The following is a 23,958-nucleotide window of genomic DNA, read 5'->3' on the forward strand; positions in this document are numbered from 1 at the left end:
TATTTAGGGAACACCATACCGGCGGTACTTCCCGCGTAAACTGAAACCTCCATCAAAGTACTGTCTCTTTTATAAGGATTCTACTGTAGTACATAATAAATGTTTTTTGTTCATTTTATCTTAAAATAATAGTAATAAATAAAGTATAGTGCCCTCAAGTTGAGTATTTTGGCACGATTTTCGTATTTTGGCAAAGCATATAGCGCCTCAATTTGACGTATTATTCTTGCTTATTATGGCAACCTCTCTCCAATAAATGGAATAACGTGTAAAAAATTACATCTGAGTAAATGTCGTTTCATCGTGGATATTAGGCCTACATTTAAAGCCAACATCAATCATGTTTGCAAAAAAATTATTATATACAACTAGAATTTAAATCGTTGTTTACACGAACATAACACACTTGACCTCACCCTTACTGTTTTGATGGGTCAATTTTGTCTTGCTGCAATTCTACTAAACGGTAAGAAGTCTATTCTATGAGTATTACAGGTGATGGGATCTGAAGATTTGTAAAAATAAAACTAAATCGTCATTAAGATTTGTGTTCCGATTGCGTCTTATTTAAACAAATCGAATGTAAATCGTTTCTCTATAATATTTTTATCAAATTTAAGTTTGTCACAAACTGTAGGAGTAAGTGCGAGTTTCTACGCGATTAGCATTTAATTTCGGCCCATATTGAAGATACATAAACTCGAGAATTTAATAAAGTTTTAGAGAATAGATTCATCTTTATTGGACAATAAAGTATAGTAAATGAAATGTCCCTATGTATGTAAAGCTTATTTACATTTACTCTGTTTCTACTGCTAACAAATAATCGAGAAATGATAATAGTGTTATATGCTTCTACGAATAATAGTTATACGTAGTTATTACGTTCTCGAAGTGTATGTACTTTTTTTCTGCTTAAAACCGCTTTACACCAGACTACCAGTAAATAAAAGTCATTCAGGCTGCAAGTAGTTTCCAACGGCGATAATGTTATACGGCTGAAAGACAAAATGATTATTTTAATTTTTTTGAATACATTAAATATATTTTTTAAAAGTTAAAAAAGAAATCTCTAATAAATAAAAAAAATCTATTAGTCAATCCATATTAGTGTGTTTTTAATTCAAAATAGTTCTCTTTATTCAAAATTTTCCGATGTGTGTTGGTTGACTGGGCCATAATTTTTGTTGGCACCTGTATGGAGAATGAGTTGTTTTGAGTCTAAACTAGACCCAGCAGAAGTACGTAGCGTCTGTGAAATCCCTGGACCTCAGCTCAATCAGGTAAGCCCAAAGAACTAATAAGTAGCCTAAGTATCATGATCTGCATGCATATAATATCACATAAATATCACTAAAACGTCGAGTCGTTCTTTGGGGAGGTAGTCTACATGCAGGAATGTTTCAGAGGTAGGCTTAGGCCTCTGTCCTGTACTAGTACTATCAGGCACAGGCTACGGACAGCGGCTAGGCTAAGCATGTGAATAGGTAATGGCATGTACTGTAGTACATACGTAAGTATTTTGGTTAGTTATTCTTCCTCGGTCACATTTTCCTCATTTGAATACACAGTCACAGTAGACGTGACTATTAAGAGATTACCGTAAGTTAAGTGTGATTCATTATTATACTTTATATAATACTTGTGTAGTATATCAAAGTGAGAATGATTTATTTCGTGCTTATGACCGTAATCGACAAAAGAAATTTATAGAGTACGTACCTTGGTCACACCGAACCCCAACATCAGCATTATGGTTACAGCGATTTGTAATTCCTGACTGTCGGTCACATTCGTAGATAAATCCTTCAAAATTCTCATCACATTTTATACGCATCACTTTTAAAACAGTATCACCAGGCCCAAATATACCACTACCATTGCTCATTGCTTGTCCACTAGAGTGACCAAGTTGACTACATACCAGACCGGCTAAACGGTCGTCAAAGTTCTTGTTACACACCGTTGCCCAGGAACCATTCACATACATCTCCAATCGTCCCTCAGCAGCATTCTGGCCATCAGCCAATCTTACATCTCCTTCTGAACGTCCAACGTCAGTAGTATCTTCATCATCATCTGCTTCTGAAGTAATGCCTGGACTTTCATCTTCTGTAGTAGCTTCTTCTTCATCTTCGGTTGCCTCGGTAGTAGTAGCATCTAATGACAACATAGAATACATTTAGTAAGAATAGATGGCTTAATTTTGCTCAATATTTTCTTGAATAATTTTACTGTGTGTCTAAATAAAAATAATACTCACCATAGTCACACCGAATCCCAACATCAGCCTTATGGTTACATCGTTTTGTAATCCCTGACTGTCGGTCACATTCGTGGATAAATCCTTCAAAATTCTCATCACATTTTATACGCATCACTTTTAAACCAGTATCACCAGGCCCAAATATACCACTACCATTGCTCATTGCCTGTCCACCAGAGTGACCAAGTTGACTACATACCAGACCGGCTAAACGGTCGTCAACGTTCTTGTTACACACCGTTGCCCAGGAACCATTCACATACATCTCCAAGCGTCCCTCAGCAGCATTCTGGCCATCAGCCAATTTTACATCTCCTTCTGAACTTCCAACGTCAGTAGTATCTTCATCATCATGTGCTTCTGAAGTAATGCCTTGACTTTCATCTTCTGTAGTAGCTTCTTCTTCATCTTCGGTTGCCTCGGTAGTAGTAGCAGCAACTAATGACAAAATAGAATACAGTTAGTCGGAATTGATGGCTTAATTTTTCTCAATATTTTCTTGATTAATTTTACTGTATGTTTAAATAAAATACTCACCATAGTCACACCGAATCCCAACATCAGCCTTATGGTTACATCGTTTTGTAATCCCTGACTGTCGGTCACATTGGTGGATAAATCCTTCAAAATTTTCATCACATTTTATACGCATCACTTTTAAGCCAGTATCACCAGGCCCAAATATACCACTGCCATTCATAATTGCCTGTCCACCAGAGTGACCAAGTTGACTACATACCAGACCGGCTAAACGGTCATCAACGTTCTTGTTACACACCGTTGCCCAGGAACCATTCATATACATCTCCAATCGTCCCTCAACAGCATTTTGGCCCTCAGCCAATCTTACATCTCCTTCTGAACTTCCAACGTCAGTAGTATCTTCATCATCATCATTTGCTTCTGAAGTAATGCCTGGACTTTCATCTTCTGTAGTAGCTTCTTCTTCATCTTCGGTTGCCTCGGTAGTAGTAGCAGCATCTAATGACAAAATAGAATACAGTTAGTCGGAATTGATGGCTTAATTTTTCTCAATATTTTCTTGATTAATTTCACTGTATGTTTAAATAAAATACTCACCATAGTCACACCGAATCCCAACATCAGCCTTATGGTTACATCGTTTTGTAATCCCTGACTGTCGGTCACATTCGTGGATAAATCCTTCAAAATTTTCATCACATTTTATACGCATCACTTTTAAGCCAGTATCACCAGGCCCAAATAAACCACTGCCATTCATAATTGCCTGTCCACCAGAGTGACCAAGTTGACTACATACCAGACCGGCTAAACGGTCGTCAACGTTCTTGTTACACACCGTTGCCCAGAATCCATTCAAATACATCTCCAAGCGTCCCTCAGCAGCATTCTGGCCATCAGCCAATCTCACATCTCCTTCTGAACTTCCAACGTCAGTAGTATCTTCATCATCATCTGCTTCTGAAGTAATGCCTGGACTTTCATCTTCTGTAGTAGCTTCTTCTTCATCTTCGGTTGCCTCGGTAGTAGTAGCATCTAATGACAACATAGAATACATTTAGTAAGAATAGATGGCTTAATTTTGCTCAATATTTTCTTGAATAATTTTACTGTGTGTCTAAATAAAATACTCACCATAGTCACACCGAATCCCAACATCAGCCTTATGGTTACATCGTTTTGTAATCCCTGACTGTCGGTCACATTCGTGGATAAATCCTTCAAAATTCTCATCACATTTTATACGCATCACTTTTAAACCAGTATCACCAGGCCCAAATATACCACTGCCATTCATAATTGCCTGTCCACCAGAGTGACCAAGTTGACTACATACCAGACCGGCTAAACGGTCGTCAACGTTCTTGTTACACACCGTTGCCCAGGAACCATTCACATACATCTCCAAGCGTCCCTCAGCAGCATTCTGACCATCAGCCAATTTTACATCTCCTTCTGAACTTCCAACGTCAGTAGTATCTTCATCATCATCATTTGCTTCTGAAGTAATGCCTTGACTTTCATCTTCTGTAGTAGCTTCTTCTTCATCTTCGGTTGTCTCGGTAGTGGTAGTAGTAGCAGCATCTAATGACAAAATAGAATACAGTTAGTCGGAAGAGGTGGATTAATCTTGCTCAATATCTTCTTGACTAATTTTACTGAATGTCTAAATAAAATACTTACCATAGTCACACCGAATCCCAACATCAGCCTTATGGTTACATCGTCTTGTAATCCCCGACTGTCGGTCACATTTGTGGATAAATCCTTCAAAATTCTCACCACATTTTATACGCATCACTTTTAAACTAGTATCACCAGACCCAAATATACCACTACCATTGCTCATTGCTTGTCCACTAGAGTGACCAAGTTGACTACATACCAGACCGGCTAAACGGTCGTCAACGTTCTTGTTACACACCGTTGCCCAGGAACCATTCACATACATCTCCAAGCGACCCTCAGCAGCATTCTGGCCATCAGCCAATCTTACATCTCCTTCTGAAAGAATATCTGTACTTCCAACGTCAGTAGTATATTTACCTTCAATACCACCTTCTCCATCTTCTGTTCCCCCAGTAGTAGTAACATCTAGTCGCAAAATAAAATAAGTCAATCAGAATAGATGCTTAGTTTTGCTCAACATCTGTTTGAAGTTTACGAATTCACTCAGATTTTTTAAAGAAAAAGCTGAATAATTTAAAGACGTGCACAAGACCTACTAATGGAGAGGTTTCGCAATATTACGAATACGATAACGAAAACGGATACGTCACGCACACGTATTCGTTTTCGTAAGCCATAAAAAAATCTGTTTCGCATGGCAACGAAATATTGAGGCGCGTCCAAAATATGACTGCGGTAAATTTGAGCGAAGCGCAGATACGTGTTGCTTGGTGTGCTTGGCTACCTAGGCCTATAGCGTAACATCAAAGCGAGTGAGGACTTTAAAAACTGCTATTTATCTAAATTGACCTGGCATTTTAGTAAATTACTTTAGTAAATTACTTTCAATAAATCTATAATTATATTATAATCATGAATCATTCCTAATTCAAATGCAAAATGTGCAAAATAGATCAAAAACTATACTCGTTTTGTAGTTACGAATATGACTGGTGATATTCGTCAACAAGAATACGCTTTACGAATATGAAATGGGGATCAGCTCAAAAGTTTCACAAATGTATGACGTATCCGTTTTCGTTAGCGTATTCGTAAGGTTGCGAAACCTCCCTAATAAGAGAATACTTCTAAATATTTAGTTTGTACCTTCATTCTCGTAATGATAATAATAGTAATAATCTTCTTGGAATAAGCATCTACCTAAAAATGAAAATAAATTATTATTGTATTTAATACAATTCTACTTTGGTAAACTTGATACCACATCCCGGTTTTTTTTTCGACATTGGTATAATTATGTATGCCTAGGTAGGTAGCTATACTGTAGGTGTATTTTAATGAATGCAAATATTAATATTGATTTGGAAAAGCTTGTATGGATGGGAAACAATTACTCTTCTGCATAAGGCCTAACTACATTGTCAGTTAATGCAATTATTGAGCAAGATATTTTTTGTAATACACACTGCTTACATTTGCAAACATTTTGATTTGATCCCTTAATATTTCTTAATGGTGAGTGCCAGAAGTTTCATAATTCTTCTCTGTATAACTATTATTTAACATTGTTTTTATGTTGAAATGAATACCTACTGTGTGGCACTGTCTCTTGACAGACGAATGCGCATCCATCTAGGCAGCACTTTGTATTACCGATGCAGTCGTCATCATATTTACACATGTGCTCACATTCGTTAGTGATAAGTGCATGTAGTATCTCTGGCGTAGGCTCAATCATCACCGGACAATACCCTGCCGTTGGTTGTGAAGGTAGACTTACAGTTTCTATTATTGAGGAGCGAAAATACGAAAGAATAGACTATTTCTATCATAATTATTGACTATTTTTCTTGATCAAAATATTCTTAATATGTGTCAGAATGTTATTCTCTATCATGTGCTCCCTTCCTAAACATGCAATGACTGAATTTATTAACCAATATGAAACACATTTTTAGAATACAGGAATATTACCAGACGAAAGGAAACACACATCTAGGCCTACTTGTTAAGAGCAGAGAGTGAGAATAATTCCACTCTTCCTAATTCTGAAAGGGCATGAGGTTGAAATATACCAACACTTGTAAAATAGAAAATTGATTTCTTTTTTCGAAAAAGAAATATAAACGTGCGAAGAGAAAACTATTTTTGAAATGTAATTTATTCTTTCGTTGGTTTGTTGATTGTAAACTTACCTTCAGTGTCCCATTGAGCCTCGGTTACCAGTGGTAAGGATGCGCTGGTTGAAAGACCGATTAATAATGCTAATAAAATAACCATCTCTGCACTTGGTCCCATCGTGAAGGATAATGGATCAATGCGTATAAAAACATTAAAATGTATATTTACCGGATAGCTTTCATGAAATTTAATCTACCAATGTGACGTCATTTTACGAATTCAATACGTAATTTAAAACTTACAACACAATAACTTGAAACGAATACAATTTAAAACTTATTATGTTGAATTCAACAAAGGATGGAGATTAAAAATATGTTATTCACGCATGATTAGTTTTAGTACATTTCGTCATAAACATAACTAATTAATAAATATAATGCATGTCCACATTGAGTACATGAGCATCGATAAACATAAATCTAAACGACATTAGTTACTAAAGCTTGGTTCCCACTAGAACGTAACGCAAGGACGTAAACGCAAAGCAAGCATTTTAACCAATGACAAGCGAAGTTAGAGACAGTTAGCAATCACAAGCGAATAAGCCATCGCTTGTGATTGGTCAATTTACTTGCGTTGCGTTACGTCCTTGCGTTGCGTCGCTAGTGGGAACCACGCTTTAGTTACTTATTATTACCTGTAAATTTAAGATATATATATATATTTATATATTATATCGTTTAATCTTAGTACGGTATTTATATAAGATTACATATCTATTCCGTTTCATCACAGCTGTTACCGGCTATACGTGTACAATTGTTACTGATAGAATTGGAGACCGTTCACACGGCCTTTGTAGTTATTGTTACGTTTTCACAATCTGGTAATTTTCTACATTCACAAAAGGAAATGACCAGATCATGATACGAAATGATGATTTTTGTTACTATAATAAAAAATGGTATGAATGGTACAATCATAATACTGTTGAGAACTCCCATTCCGTGCTCAGCAGTTGAACACACTTTTTTTTTTCTCTTTTGTGACGTAAACACCACTTGTTCACATTCATATCATCATAGTCATGTGATCCACATAATATCTTCATTATACATTTCATTTCATTTATTTCAAATATCGTCATCGCAGCCAAAGCTGAATTACAAGGATATTTACATATTCTAAATATTATTATTAATATTATTCATTTAGAAGCGAGATAAGGTATGGGACTGCACTTTTTCAACTCTGTATTTGGGTTATTCATACTTTACACGTCTTATACTTAAAAAAATAATTATTATTTTCATTGCTATCACATTGTTCTAATTTTCTAATGTGTTTTATCATTTCAATTTTATCAACTTCATCAGTGGTATAACATTTTAGATTTTGTATTTGAAAACATTTTTAATGCGCATGCGTGGGACATTGCCTCAAATATGTCCAATTCGTTTGCAAATTTGTAAACTCTGAAAAACATAATACTTATGGCATAATGAAGATAACGTGACCACATGTCCGTCACACAGTGAGCGAACTATCACTGAACGGTCAAAAGACCGGATCACCTACCATCTGTGCCACGTCTAAACTTACCAGATTTTAGTATCCATTTCAAAACTGAGCTGTATATACATGTATAACTATCTAAATGTGTACCCCGATGGTTACCAGTGTGTATTGCGCGGAATTTTAACTAAATACAATTACGTTTAAATTTTTGGTTTGTGAGCACTTGTATTGTATCATTGAATAAATAATAAATGTTGCAATAATTACGTAAAGGCCTACTCAGACAGCGTCGTATGACGATGCCCGGCGAGTCGTCTCGTCGGGAGAAACTTAAATATGTTTAAAGTTCTCGCGACGACCTAAACAACTACGCCCGACGCTAATCTAGACGATACTCGTCTTGTCGGGATTCAACTCAGACAGCACCAGGGAGTCAAGACATTTCGTCGTGCCTCGTCGTACGACGCCTTCAATAATATTATGACATATTTATGACAACAGATCATTTCAAGCATGGAGGTATACCTCCATGTTTCAAGCAATGGAAGGAAACAAAGACCCACAAGAGATGACTGGATGAAGTAAAGTAAATAGAGAGAACCGGGATGCCGAGCTTAGAAAAGAAAATAATTTCAATGTGGCGGCATTTACAATATTGTGGACATTACATCCTACTCTATTGCAAGGTTCATAAAAGAATAAAATGCTCAAAAGGCTTTCAATAATATGATGTATTGAAATTGAAGAGATTTAATTTCGTTCTTTATTTCCTGTTTGGTTTCTATTCTAGATCCGATTTTTTAAAATCTAGAACAGGAAGTAGTTGCTAATGATAAATGAAATGTATAATATCTACACACAAATGGAATGTATTTCCCAATTGAGATAATTTATTGTTAACTCGTGCGGTAACAAACATAGTGCGCTAAAAGTGTCTATTTACCGTACTATCTACCTATTACGTGTTTACCTATGATTATATTTTTGACATAAGCATTTATTTAAAAAAAAAAAATCAATCAATCAATCAATCAATGTAACTTATTCTTTGCTCAATTAATTAAAGATCAAATAATTATTTTAAATTATATAGAGTTGCTTATTATAGTATTTAATTGCTTTTTTTTGTTAAATAGTGGTATAAAACAAATCGTATAATGTTTTAGATTAAAATTCAAATTCAACTAACATTCATTTCATCAAATGCCATACAAATAATACAGAGCATACAGATGAGGACCAATCTAGATGTAAACTTGGCCCATTAAAATGATCATAAAAAGATCCTTAAAAAATCATAAGACCAGTGAGAATAATGAAGAATTATTGATACTAATAATAGATTAAAAGACAGAAATAAAACAGGCTTAAGGTTAACTTTGGTGATATTTTATAAACGGGTTAAACGTTATCTTATTGCTATGTTAGAATGTCATGTTATCAATCTAAAGAAAAAACTAACTTCCACTCAAAACAAACGTCACATTCATTATCTGATCATTAGTCTTTAAATTGTTTACAATTGTCAATTGTTTGGCATTTTAAATCTGATGTTATACACGCAATACATCTATATATAAATTTACGTAAGGGCAAAATTCGGTAAATCGCGGTTTATTTCTAGAATTTTTACTCGATGGTATATAAAGTTGGTTCGTACTTTCGGTACTGATTTCAACCATCTGATGTAACCATGTTTACTAATTAAATTGAGTTAGATAATTAGTTATTGACAATTAAAACGAATTTAGGTTCAACGATTTGCCCCAAATAGGGGTGTTTCGTGGTCGTGGTATTCACTGTCTAATGGATGTCCAACTTGAAAAATACCCGCAGACAATAATGCGAGGATGCTTCGCATTTTCCTATCTCCTCCTACGATAATGGTTTTTAATAGCTGAAAACCGGTTGAACAGCATCATAATGTTGAAGACAGGCCGATTTTCTTTAAAAAATACTATTTTGATAGATATAATATACGTTTATACAAATGTTTTGATCTGCCATAAATGGAACATTCCAATCTCTGTTCCACAAGTGTCTATTCCCTCAGGCGTCGTAAAGACAAGTACTGTACAGTCATAACAGAAATTCGATCCATTTTTTCCAATCTGTGGAATCTTTTTTTTTTAGGACCACAATGGAAATAAGTTTGCCGTCTCGGTACTTTTTTGTGTTTTTATCCTATTGATTTTATATCAGAATAAAGAAATAAATAAAATAAAAATAAATTAACGCATAATGAGCTAGCCTTTCCAGTCGCCGTCTATTATGTACTTTATTATTGCAGCTATTAGTGATGTATCGTTACATGTACTGTACTATTTCAATCGACTATGACGGTGACAGTTTCAACAAAGTATTAAATCGCAATGTTTTACTGTGTTTAGTGGTATATTATTTGTAAAACATGAAAACAATTAATATTTCGTTACTAAATCGATAAAGAATATATTTAAAAATTGTTCGTCTTTGCACCCATCCTCTTCCCCATCCCTCAACCCTAATGTTACATACAAAACACAAATTCAGTTTGTTTCTTATTTTGTGACAAGTTTCTTTTTCGGAAGTAATTCCCGGGGTGCTACTTTTAGTTGAGTACATAAATCACCGTGTCTATTTATTCGTTCCTGTAAACGACATGTATTATTGTCCTGCATGTACATTTGAAGTCGCCAGTTTTGTTAACGCTGAAATTACTATGTATTCGAGAACCATCTAGTAGTAATAATCTTGCTTTATAGCAACTATACTATGCATGATAAGAAGCACAAATCAAAGAGATAACATTGTAGCTTAACATCTTGAACGTTGTACTTGGACGATAACAACTTTCATTAAGAGTTACTATTCTACTTGGTCAGGCATCATGGATATCGACAGACTTCAATCGTTCCGAAGAATTACATTTATATTGTATATATTGTTCTTATGTTTTAACGTTTCTTCTTCGTCAAATCGGAATAAAGTTGTGCTGACTGACAACAAATACCAAAATCTTATTATTGCTATCAACAAAAAGGTTCCAGTTGATACGACTATTATTGATAGAATAAAGGTTTGTAGGTTTGGTTATCTAAAAACGGGGAATTGTGGGTTTTCCCCAGTGGACGATTGCATGTCGCTATTAAAAAAACTGATCAGACTCGACAATGCTGCTACAACCCGGAATTAAGTTTTAAATGATTCATCAGGTCATGTAAAACTAAATTCTCAATCATTTAAGAGTTTGGTCTTACGCTAATTCTTAATAAAAAAAAAAAATAGGTTAGACCAGCCAGTTTATGGAGTCTTAAAAGAGTTTAAAGTGTTCCCGGTTGTAGGTTTGGTTATCTAAAAACGGGGAATTGTTGGTTTTTCCCCCAGCAAACGATTGCATGTCGCTATCAAAAAAATGATCAGACTCGACAATACTGTTACTATACAACCCGGAATTAAGTTTTAAATGGTTCATCAGGTCGTATAAAACTAAATTCTCGATCATTTAAGAGTTTGGTCTTACGCTAATTCTTAATAAAAAAAATAATAGGTTAGACCAGCCAGTTGATGTCAGCTTAAAGTTTCCCCTATACAAATTCTCATCTTTAGTGATTTAATTTAAAGAGGCTCTGATTTTAATAGTTTCCTCCTATTTTGTTTGTATGGAGTTTGTTTATATTATTATAATTAAATAAAAAAAGTAGTGTTGTTTTTATAATGTAGGATTTATTCACCGACGGATCGCGAAGACTGTTTGAGGCGACCAACAGACGGGCCTACTGGAAAACCATTACGATTTTGGTTCCTAAAACATGGCCAGCTAATGCAAAATACATATTGCCTAAAACGGAGAGTTTTAGTGTAGCTAATATTGTGATCGACCTCCCAAATGAACGATATGAAGACAACCCCTACACACAGCAGCCTGGTCTCTGTGGACATAAGGGAGAATATATTCATTTAACACCAAATTTCATACTTAATAAAATAGACAGCGAGAAAATGTGGGGTCCCGTGGGTAAGTTGCTTCTTTTGATAAGTTGTATCTCAACAAGGACTTGATATGTTGAATATTTGGAAAGAAAAATCACGTCAGGATAGGTAACACTTTTTTCCTTACACATTTTCCCTTGAGGTTAAACCAACAGTTACACGACACAAACAGATACAATTACATAATATAAGCCTATACTTCAGTGTTCCATCCACATGACGTACAGTACATAACAGTAAAATAATCCATATTATTTATGATTATATGCAAAATAGAAATTTATATAACAGTGTTTGATGAAATTTGGCAGATTTTTTTGTTTCCATTTAGACAAGTTGTTGGTGCATGAATGGGGTCACCTCCAGTGGGGCCTCTTTGATGAGTATCCTACTGAGGATACTCCCAATTTCTACAAACATTCAAACAACAAAATTGAAGCCACCAGATGTTCGCTTGCGGTCAAAGGTCAATATAAAAGGAACGGTACGGATGACGAATGTTATTTGGACCCTGAGACTGGTGTCTATGAAAGTGGATGTGTGTTCTCTCCAGATACTAAAAATCAAACTGCTACGGCTTCATATATGTATGGCCAATTCATAGACTCGGTAAGTCTTTACTTTGTTGTTTTTCCATAAGCTCACTTAAAAAAAACCAAAAAAAATAACAGAGGAGTGTTCATAGTGTTTCCAAAACGTTCCAACATTCATTAGTAGATATTTGTTTTCACCGTTTTAGTTGTGTGGCTCTCGTTTGTCACACAATCATATTAGTTATCTGCAAACATAATTTTAGACATCGTTTATTTGCGCTATCTATTATTATTATTGTTATTAATCTCGACGCGATGTGATTGTTCCACTCCAGTTGCGTTTACTTTTTTGCGTTTCTTGCAAGTGGAAACGAAGCATGCGCAGATTAACAATTTATTATCTTACACAAATAAAAAACAAACAAAATAGAAACAAAGATATATCATATATCACAGCAATCACACAACAACAAGGCCATATACATGGCCGTAGTCGCCTGCTCAAGTTAGTGTTTACTGACCGACCGACCAACCAACCGACCGACATAGTGAGCTGTAGAGTCGCGTCGCACGCGACTAATAAACATAGCATTAGTGTCGGGATGAATGATGATTTTATTCCGTCCTCTTGATGGATATTTCGAAATAAACTTTGCCCCTGTTTTGACTGGTAACATAGTTCGTTATGTTCATTTTTTAAATGAATTTCCATTTTCAGGTCACGTCGTTCTGTCACAGTGACCCGTCAGATCCACTAGGTTATCATGATGTTGAGCTGCCTCATAAACATAATACAGTGTGTGGTTCCAGAAGTGCGTGGGATATCATTCTAAAAACACAAGATTTCAAAGGCGGTGTCAATCAACCTGTGACTGGTAATGTCGATACGACACCAACGTTTACACTTATGCAAACAACAGACCGACGTGTAGTGTTAGTATTGGACACGTCAGGGAGTATGTCTGTAAATATAATGAATTCTTTATTTTAACACACATGAATTTATCTTTGTCATTTAAGCGGCGTATTAATGGAAACAAAAATCAATTTAACAGTAGATGTTTTGTAAAACAACCTAAAATAAAAGTTTTCTACTCGTTCAATGAATATTGACTTTTTTATTTAACTCATAAACATTCAATAGTTGTATATTATCTGCCTCGGATTAATTTCGCCATTAGCACCAATGTTTGAAGTAGGCCTATAGTTAATAAACTATACATTGCAGTCGTTTTTATTTGTTTAATAAAATCGTCCAGAAATCTATTATAGAAGACAATTCTGGAAATTTGGTTTTGTTTACATCCTCTCCAATTTCCACAATTTTCATACCTTCTTTAACCACAGGGTGACCGGCTTCATCAACTGCGGCAATCGGCAACACATTACCTGTTATATACCATTGACATTGGCAGTTATGTTGGTATCGTTGAATTTTCAAGTTATGGTCGAGTTTTATCTGAATTGGTATATATTGTAAACGATACATCTCGTGACACTTTGGTGGCATCGTTACCAACAGTTGCTTCTGGTGGAACCTCTATAGAGTCTGGAGTTTTAATGGGAATTCAGGTAAGAACATCAACATAGTATGTTAAACGGCTAAGGTGGGTTAGATATATACAAGATCATACAAATGTTACAGATTAACCACAATTTCATTGATAATAGGTACTTTCACGTAGTAGCCAAGGAACAAACGGTGGTTCTCTTCTCCTGATGACAGATGGAATTAACAACAGTCCTACTGGTATCAACAGTACTCTGGATGACGTAGAAATAGCAGGTGTTATCGTAGATACGATTGCCTTTTCTGATAGTGCCGATCAAAATCTTCAATATTTAAGTGATTTTTCTGGCGGTGTTTCATTTTTCTTCAACGATGTTGATGATACGTCTGTGCTTAATAGTGCCTTTGAAACAACTGTTACAAGTCGACCGGACCAAAGCTCTCAGCCGCTCCCAATAACGGTAAATGCTGTTTGTGTTATTATTTACTTGTAGATATACACACTTTTAAATAGTACTGTTTTAACATATTGAATTAACATTAGTTTGTAAAATAAAAGGTTCAAACGTCCATATTTTTATGTTTAGGAATAACACAGAAAACAGCACTAATCAGTGACATTTTACTACAATTATTAGCTTTACAGTGATGCAGTAACAGCTGGACCAAATACAGGCAACGTCGGTGACATTGTGGTTATTGATTCAGATCTAGGAAAAGACACAGTTTTCGCCTTCTCGTGGATGAAATCTAACAGCATTCAACTAACTCTAACATCACCGGACGGAATTTTAGTTAATCAAAGTTTACAAAAGATAGATGACTCGTTGAAAATGATAACGATTAAGATTCCGAATAATGCCCAGGTAAGGTATGAACATGGGAGTATTTATGTCACAAAGATGAAAGACTTTTTCAATAAAATGTCCATGTCATGGAATCTTCTGTCTTGTAATGCAATTGTTAGGCTTATACTTTCGTAACTTGAAGTTGACTGATGGGCTTTTGGAGTTTTTGAAATATTGTACTTACTTTCGTCTAAAAATAGTGGTATAAATATTGAGTAAAACTATTATAAATATTTAATATAATAATTAGCCTTTTTTGTTATATCAGGTAGGAATTTGGAATTTCAGCGTACAATGCCCGAGTACAGATACTGTCACTGTAAATGTGCAATCGAGTCCTCTGACTGCTGACAATTGCCCTATAACAGTCGCCGCACTCGTAGGTGACCCTTCGATTGATTACACGACAAAGTCATACACAATAATCTGCGTAGTTGTCACCAAGTGCTATTTACCCGTAGTAGGTGCTGATGTATTGGCTATAATTGAAAGTTCAAATGCATGTCAGACGGTAGAATTAATACTATTTGATAATGGAGCAGGAGCAGATGTCACCAAAGATGATGGAATATATTGTGGTTATTTTCTGGACGCATGTGGAGACGGTCGCTATAGTGTTGATGTAAAAGTCAAAAGTCCGGAGAAAAATACAGCTTTTGTTAACATGGCTAAAGCAACGGGATCGCTACCAATCAATCCAGGTCAGCATACTCTAAATCTACATGAATATGTCCAGTCCTCATTTAAAGGTCTATCATTAATAATCAAATGTAGGCTTATGATCACAGAATAGTCACGGTGTAGGCCTACTTTGTGGATACATCAGACATGCTAAAACAAGTCTAACTTAAACTTACATTTAAAAAAACCCTTACAAATAGCTGTTAATTATTATTTAGATTCAACGACGAATAAAGAATTACCAGTTTTTGTCCCGACTGGAATGTTTTCACGCAGTGCTTCAGGGGGAGTTATCCAGGTAACAGGTTATGTCAACAGACCACCGACAACCGATCTCATATCTCCATCGAAGATCATCGATCTCAGAGTTCTTGCAACTTCGTATTCAGAACAGAAAGTTGTATTACAATGGACGGCAGTAGGAGACGATTTAGATACAGGAAATGGTATGTGCATGTTGTATAAACAATTGATTATTAACTTCCTACAACCAACCCCCTACCTAACTTTCCCACTTCCCCGACCCTTAATCTCCACCATCGCTCCATTCTCTCTTTTTCTCTTTCTTGTGCTAGACTTACGAGCCATTACCAATGCACGTTACACAAAGTGTTGTATACAGTCTGCGCGTATAATAGGAGCGATCGTTTAAACATGCCTAAGTATTGGTAGAACTACGATGTAACCAGAGCCAGCAAAGCCTGCGTGTCTAAAATTTGACGCAAATGTGACCGAGGAAGAATAACTTACCGATTTGTTTATAGCCTAAACCGGATGTAGGCTGACCCTTATCGGATGTTACCGGCCCTCTATCGACAAATTGCATATGAATGCAGTTTTAGTTTAAACTATATTGATCTGCATTATCACACGTGAGAGTCAGATATGATATTATTTCTTCATTTTGGAACCGTTGATATGTTTTAGTTTCAATTTATAATGTTAACTTATGTTTTCCTTATTTTCTAGCAACTAAATACGAACTTAAAATGTCAAACAGTTTCTCAGAACTGCTTACAAATTTCGCAAATGCGCGTGAAATAAATAACATTGACGTCATTGAAGGGGATATAACAATAGTTAGACCAGCTGGTGTTGTTGAAAGAATAGGGTTGAGAGTGCCAACACGAGGGGCCAATCAAACATATTTTTTTGCTATTCGAGCCCAGGATGAAGCAAGTAATTACGGTGATGTTTCTAACATTGTGTCGGCAAATATGCAATATATACCGCCGATTCCTTATATGTTTAATTCAACAACTGTGTCTCTAACATCTGCTGATACAACAACTAAACATCCTACAAGTGTGCCTGTCACTATCCCTGCCAATAACTCCACTATCACAACTGATTTAAGTACCACGACAACTATGAATGGCACTGCTAATCATACAGACAGTACACAATACCCTACTATTCCAACATCTCCTACAAAAAGCACTGAACCCATCGAAGCAACTGCTCAGCCACCCGAAAATGAAGATAGAACAGCGCTGTGGGCGTCGCTCAGTGCTGTTGTTGGGATTGCTTTAATTGCTTTAGCTGTCTTTGGAATTATCAAGTTTGTAGGGAAGAAGAACAAAGTTGACATTGACCCAGAAAGCGGACAGGAAATGACGTCAAGTCAAAGTTTTGAAGAATAATATTTTTTTTTAATAGACATATATTATGTTGGTCATGATAGGTTATTTTAAAGTAATATTTTAGGTCATATTTATAAATAAAAAATATGACTTCCGCCAGTTGTATAGTATGTACCGGTAGATAAAAGTCCGAACATGCTTAATTGTTAACATAATGTGTGTGATATCTCCTAAATATTGTGAATGACGTGTTTACTTAAATTCAAAGATCCTATATACTTTCAGATCTTCATGTACGGAAGTATCATACTTATGTACAGGTATAATAAATAATAATAATTATTATTATCATTATTTATAGTTCAACTATTTGTTATTCTTGATTAATTTCGAAATAGTGTTATATTGCGGTTACATTTTTTTCAATTCAATTTATTTTCCACATTTGGCACCCACAAACATGTACATGGATGATGCATATCTTAAAGCTAACCTTGGCAAATAATATAATTGACAATAAAAATAAAAAGAATAAATAAATAAGGCAGTATACAAATAAATAACAACGTTATATGTGTGATGATAGATCACTTATTATCTTTAATCATTTAAGAAGTGAGCCCTCTGTATAATGTGAGCCCTCCTCTGGTGAGGTGCACAACAAACAGTGTACAATATGGCGTCTGAATAAATGGATCCTGAGACTATGGCCCTGTTCAGACCCATGGCGTTAGACCGTTTTAGCGTACAACGTTACTATCAAGGTCACGTTACAAACCGCAGAGAAAAAAACGAGGTGTTCAGACCCATAGCGTACGATTATCATTGTAACAACGGAAGTACGTCATCCAGGTTGTTTCTAGTTGCATATTCATGTGCTCTTACCCACGTGTTTTCATCATTATTACCACTGTATATAGGCCTAGATCTCAGCCCTACAATTATGACAAAATTTGCCGTAAATAAAACATACCTCAGCATTTATTTAAGAAAAATATAGTAGTGCCAAATTTCTGTTTCTATTGTTTTTATTTTGTTTGTAGTAAAAAACATTTTCCCCAGGCTCTTGTGTTACGAAAATAAAGCAGGCCTCGTAATGATGAAGAAAAAAATGATTGTGATTAGTCTATCCAGTCCAGTCAAAGATATATATTCTTTGGTCCAGTCGGTTGAAAATAACCCTTAACTTGCTAATAAAAGGGACACAGCTCCCCTTGTTTGTTTACTGATTTGTTTAGGAGTTAGGGGGTTTTCAGCATTAAACTTGTCCAGTCTAGTCGGGTGTCACGAAAGCTCAGACCACGAAAGCTCAGACCCCCTAAGACCTAAGATCACGAAAGCTAAGACCCAACACCTAAGATTACAAATATTTATCTTTCGCACCTGCCTTGTATTTTAACTCCCAACATTTATTCTGAATACCACACCTTAGAATTGGCACTTTCATGAAAAAGAATCCCATAAAAAGTAACAAATACATTTTTAAATTGATGATTTTACAGACGTTTTTCTCGCACACAAAATGACTAGCCTACAGTACAGTAGGCCTACCCCATGGGCCATGTTCAATGTTTTTGTTTCTATGGAACGTCAAAAGAGCAAAAATTATATAGAGGGCTGAAAACTCTGTGGAGTCCATCTACAGTGTGGATGGAACAATGTAAAATTAAAATTGTAATGATAATAGTATAATCATGTAAGTACGAAGAAATAAATACTGGCAAATAAATTTTAATTTAAAAATCATGATAAGTTTTTTTGTTTCGTTTTCTTTCTGTTTTTATACTTGTACTATTATTGTTGCTCTTTTGGCGCTCCATAGAAACAAAAACATTGAGCATGGGTAGCTCGAGGAGTTACATTAGTATTACAGTATACAAAGAAACACATCTGTAAAATCATCAATTTAAAGGATTTATTTATTTGTTATTATGTGTTTCTCCTTCTGAAAGTACTTATAAGTCCTAATTTTAAAGTGTGGTGTTCAGGATAAAGTTAGCCAACAAATTTGGAGTCAAAATACAAGAAAGGCAGGTGCGTAAGAAAAACATCCTCTGAACCAACACAATGGAGTAAATATATACCAACAAACAACCCGTCAAGTTTGTTTGTTGTAAAGAAAAAATATACATTTACTCAACGGGCGAAAATAATGTGAGTTTATCTATGTTTTGCGGTAGTATTAAATTATATTTATGGTAATAAATGAAACCTACTGTGTTTAAAATTATGTATGGATAAACAAGTATTGTTTTTAAGCTGTAGTATATCTTAGTATTTGTAATCTTAGGTGTTGGGTCTTAGCTTTCGTGATCTTAGGTCTTAGGGGGTCTGAGCTTTCGTGGTCTGAGCTTTCGTGACACCCCAGTCTAGTCTGCCTTGTATGAATGACTGACTTGATGTCCCACGCTAGTTTTTAGCTTGAATGAAATGCGTGAATGGCTCTAGGCCTAGCTAGGCCTAAAAAGCGGATGGGATCGTAGTCCCTATGTTTAAATACAAGGTGCATGTATTTAAGTCATTTGTTAGAAAATATATTGGTAATCAGTTGATAGTAGTTTGTAGCCTTTGTAACAGTTGTATTTGTAGTGTAGTTAGGCCTTATTTATTCTGGCCTTTTTGTTATTGAAATCCATCTCACACATTGACGATACAAGATGTCAGCCTAGGTCAATTCTTGTTTCGCGTCATAACAGGAAACGTTCTGATTGGATACAACGTTGACTTACAGTAGCGTCGTACGCTAAAACGGTACTATCAACCGTTTTCCACTACAACGCTACAACCGTTGTACGCTAATCCCCAACTGTTCAGACACACATTCTTTTAGCGTCGTACGCTAAAACGGTCTAACGCCATGGGTCTGAACAGGGCCTATAATGAAGTTGTAATCGTCTGTTATTATTGTGATCATTCACCCACCAGTCGAGCAGCAAAGTGCTCATTTAACCGTTAAAACGCTGTTTTTTAACTGCGCAGGTCACTGAGCATCGCCAAGTTATAGTGACTTCCGGTTCGCTTTTCACTTCGCGGCAAGCATTTTGCATGGGAATACCCTTACAAATCTGCTGCAATTTCCACCATCCGGGTTAAATTATATCTTTCTATATTTGGAAATTGTTACTCCTAATATGGAAGATTATTCCCGCCACAAAATTTTGATATAAATACCCCAGGAAATGACGACAGAGCTTATTGAAGAAAAAAGTGCAGATGGAGGTGTTCGTTGAGGTAGGCTACATGATTTATTTGTTTGGTTCCGTAGGGAATCCGGCACTTTTCTCATCAGCACGGAACCTTTATAAAAACTTAGTGGTTGGTTATTAGGTTATTAATCTATCTTTTCTGAAAGTTTAAGCTTGGTTCAGCTTGTGGGACGGATTCAATATCCGTTCAAAGCTGGGGATAATATATTCTAAGCAGACTCCATCTTGGATTCGTATGTTTAGTACAGGCCGTGTGGTTGAGTAATTTCAATCCTTCAAAATCACTATGTGCAATCCGTTTTTAAACCAGTTAATATACCAAAATATGTTATTAGTAGCTTTATTATTTTAGATTTGGTGCTAGTTTGGTAAATATTGCAATATAATTGTAGATTATTTGGTTGTAAAAAAATGTACCCAACTTGTATTATCTAGGCCTAGGCTAGGCCTAGCCCATTTGACGGAAACCCAGTGCTATTTGTAGAGGGATAGAGAGAGGGCCGCAGGCTAGTTTTTAGTGGCATATCGCCGACTTATTATAATCAATGTGAAGCCATATTATGTTTAAAATGTTGTATCTATATCCACTGAATTATGGATATATATCGTCGGATATTTAAAGAAAGTCCTAGGCCTTGACCTTTTAATTTATTTAATTAATTTAGGACTATATTACGGGAAATTCTTTGCCAAAGAAAAGAAAATATGTTGTGGCTGTTGGAGGTTTGTAAATATATGACAATAATGTAGCCTAGGCTAGGAAGGACTGTAGGTAGGATTAGGTAATTTGGATGGTCGTACATAGTATGATATTTATATATACAGTATAGTAGTGATCATGGCGACAAAATTTAGGATGACTAAAATTGACATTAAAATTATTTAACTATGAATAGCTCATTATTGGTGTTTTTTTTCTTTCAGGTTTCTAAGAATAAACTATCCGACTTGTGATTCATCTTGTGCTGCAAAAACAATCCTATTTTGATATTTGTAAATTGATGTACGTAACAGATGTCTTTAAAAATAAAAAAAAAATAAACATTTTTATTATCGCGATGATTTAACTCAAATATTGACATATATAACTTGATATTTTAGCCTGAGCAAGATAGTTTGATAGGCATATTTTACTTCGATGTAAACAAGATATTAAATGTTATACTGTATGTAAAATACTTTTGTGTAAATAAAATTATTTAATGGTGGTTAATTTATTAACTTGTTAATTTGTTTGTTAGTTATGATGTTATACTATTAATTATTTAGTTAGTAACCAAAGTGGAGTGGATTCGTGGCAGTTGCAACTTGACTGTAATATGCATATATATAATAATATGTACTTCTTCTTGGATAAAGTTAAAGGAAAATAAGCAATAAAAAAAATTAAATATTTATTTTGCCATAAAGAAAGCAAAAACTAAACATACAGTACTATATGTACAGTAATACCATGGACCTATAGGTCCATGGTAATACATACTGTAGTATTGAGCACCAGTAGCAGAGACGTCTGGACAATCGAATATAATCGTTATCAGCTGTCTGGGTACCCAAGGCTAGTGCTAGAAAATGGCGAAAATTCGTGTATTCATTCGCCGTCAGCGAAATGAATCCGGCACTTTTCTCATCAGAAGCAAATCAACAAATCCTGTTATCAGTTTGTTTTGATATATAATCTGGATAATATATATTAAAATGGCCTTGGTTCAAGCATGTTTAACAGGTAAAATCAAATTTTTTCCTACCTAGGCCCCTTAGGCCTTAGCACTGCGGTACCCTACGCCGTGTGGGGGAACCGATCTCGGCAGTATTTCTAAAGTAGCCTATCTTTCGTAAACTCCTTAGTTGAATTTTATTAATATAAATTTAATTGTATGAATATGCTATTTAAATGTTATTGAAAATGTTTTTTCTGCATTTTGTAATTCCGCACTACTTGCTTTATAGCGATTCCAAGATGGCGGCAATTCAAATTTTGATTTGGTAATAATTCGCGAGGTCAACCACTTTGCTGCCCGACTGCCACCGAACCCATCAAAACATAAACATATGAACATTTTCTGACTGTAAATAATGAAATAAAGAAATTGCCACAATTTGGGCCAGCATAAAAAAATGGAATGTAATCTAAGATGGGAATTGCAGGTTTATATTGAATAACAATATTTAGCAGATAATCTTGTCGCGATTGTTCACTGTTGATGTAGACTAGTGTATGGTGCACACTTGTGGTACGTCATGTTGATGTTAATCAAGTACGAATTAATGCATAGGTTGCTGTTACTGAAGCGTGGTTCCTACTAGCGACACAACGTAACGCAATCAACTCAGAAAGCACCGGACATTTCGTCGGGCCCCGTCGTACGACGCTGTCTCAGCTCGCCTTTAATAATATTATGACATATTATGACAGATCATTTCAAGAAATGGAACGAAAAGAAGACACACAAGAGATGACTGGATGAAGTAAAGTAAATTGAGAGGAGAGGATGCCGAGCTTAGAAAAGAAAATCAGTTTAATGTTTCGGCCATTACATTGAAAATGTATCCTACTCTATTGCACGCTTCATAAAAGAATAAAATGCTCAAAAGGCTTTCAATAATATGATGTATTGAAATTGAAGAGATTTAATTTCGTTCTTTATTTCCTGTTTGGTTTCTATTCTAGATCCGATTTTTTAAAATCTAGAACAGGAAGTAGTTGCTAATGATAAATGAAATGTATAATATCTACACACAAATGGAATGTATTTCCCAATTGAGATAATTTATTGTTAACTCATGCGGTAACAAACATAGTGCGCTAAAAGTGTCTATTTACCGTACTATCTACCTATTACGTGTTTACTTATGATTATATTTTTGACATAAGCATTTATTAAAAAAAAAAGAATCAATCAATGTAACTTATTCTTTGCTCAATTAATTAAAGATCAAAAAAATATTTTAAATTATATAGAGTTGCTTATTAAAGTATTTCATTGCTTTTTTTTGTTAAATAGTGGTATAAAACAAATCGTATAATGTCTTAAATTAAAATTCAAATTCAACTAACATTTATTTCATCAAATGCCATAATACAGAGCATACAGATGAGGACCAATCTAGATGTAAACTTGGCCCATTAAAATGATCATAAAAAGATCCTTAAAAAATCATGAGACAAATGAGAATAATGAAGCATTATTGATACTAATAATAGATTAAAAGACAGAAATAAAACAGGCTTAAGGTTAACAACTTTGGTGATATTTTATAAACGGATTAAACGTTATCTAATTGCTATGTTAGAATGTCATGTTATCAATCTAAAGAAAAAAATAACTTCCACTCAACACAAACGTCACAATCATTATCTGATCATTAGTCTTTAAATTGTTTACTTGTCAATTGTTTGGCATTTTAAATCTGTTGTTATACACGCAATACATAATAATAATCTTGCTTTATAGCAACTATACTATGCCTGATAAGAAGCACAAATCAAAGAGATAACATTGTTGCTTAACATCTTGAACGTTGTACTTGGACGATAACAACTTTCATTAAGAGTTACTAATTACGATGACATTGACATAAGGTACTATTCTTGGTCAGGCATC

General features: G+C 35.0%; 3 protein-coding genes across 3 annotated transcripts; 1 reads left to right on the forward strand and 2 right to left on the reverse strand.

Moving 5' to 3' along the window:
- Positions 1-16: 16 nt before the first annotated feature.
- On the reverse strand, positions 17-3,101 carry LOC140059022 (scavenger receptor cysteine-rich domain-containing protein DMBT1-like). The gene is made up of 4 exons (XM_072104835.1): positions 2,804-3,101; positions 2,264-2,704; positions 1,723-2,160; positions 17-998 (listed from the first exon to the last, which is right to left on the reverse strand). Exons 1-4 carry the CDS (start codon positions 3,069-3,071, stop codon positions 991-993), a joined length of 1,155 nt encoding a protein of 384 aa, XP_071960936.1. The 5' UTR covers positions 3,072-3,101; the 3' UTR covers positions 17-990.
- Positions 3,102-3,112: 11 nt separating this feature from the next.
- LOC140058294 (scavenger receptor cysteine-rich domain-containing protein DMBT1-like) lies at positions 3,113-4,700 on the reverse strand. Its single transcript, XM_072103858.1, has 4 exons — positions 4,433-4,700; positions 3,884-4,333; positions 3,369-3,784; positions 3,113-3,247 (listed from the first exon to the last, which is right to left on the reverse strand). The coding sequence occupies exons 1-4, from the start codon at positions 4,698-4,700 to the stop codon at positions 3,113-3,115; spliced, it is 1,269 nt and encodes a 422-aa protein (XP_071959959.1).
- A 6,189-nt stretch (positions 4,701-10,889) lies between these two features.
- LOC140058295 (calcium-activated chloride channel regulator 1-like) lies at positions 10,890-17,462 on the forward strand. The gene is made up of 10 exons (XM_072103859.1): positions 10,890-11,078; positions 11,723-12,017; positions 12,324-12,601; positions 13,244-13,489; positions 13,873-14,097; positions 14,197-14,496; positions 14,674-14,901; positions 15,152-15,584; positions 15,783-16,010; positions 16,534-17,462. Exons 1-10 carry the CDS (start codon positions 10,890-10,892, stop codon positions 17,205-17,207), a joined length of 3,096 nt encoding a protein of 1,031 aa, XP_071959960.1. The 3' UTR covers positions 17,208-17,462.
- The last annotated feature ends 6,496 nt before the right edge of the window (positions 17,463-23,958 follow it).

Source organism: Antedon mediterranea, chromosome 9 (assembly GCF_964355755.1).
Source record: "Antedon mediterranea chromosome 9, ecAntMedi1.1, whole genome shotgun sequence".
Taxonomy (NCBI): Eukaryota; Metazoa; Echinodermata; class Crinoidea; order Comatulida; family Antedonidae; genus Antedon; species Antedon mediterranea.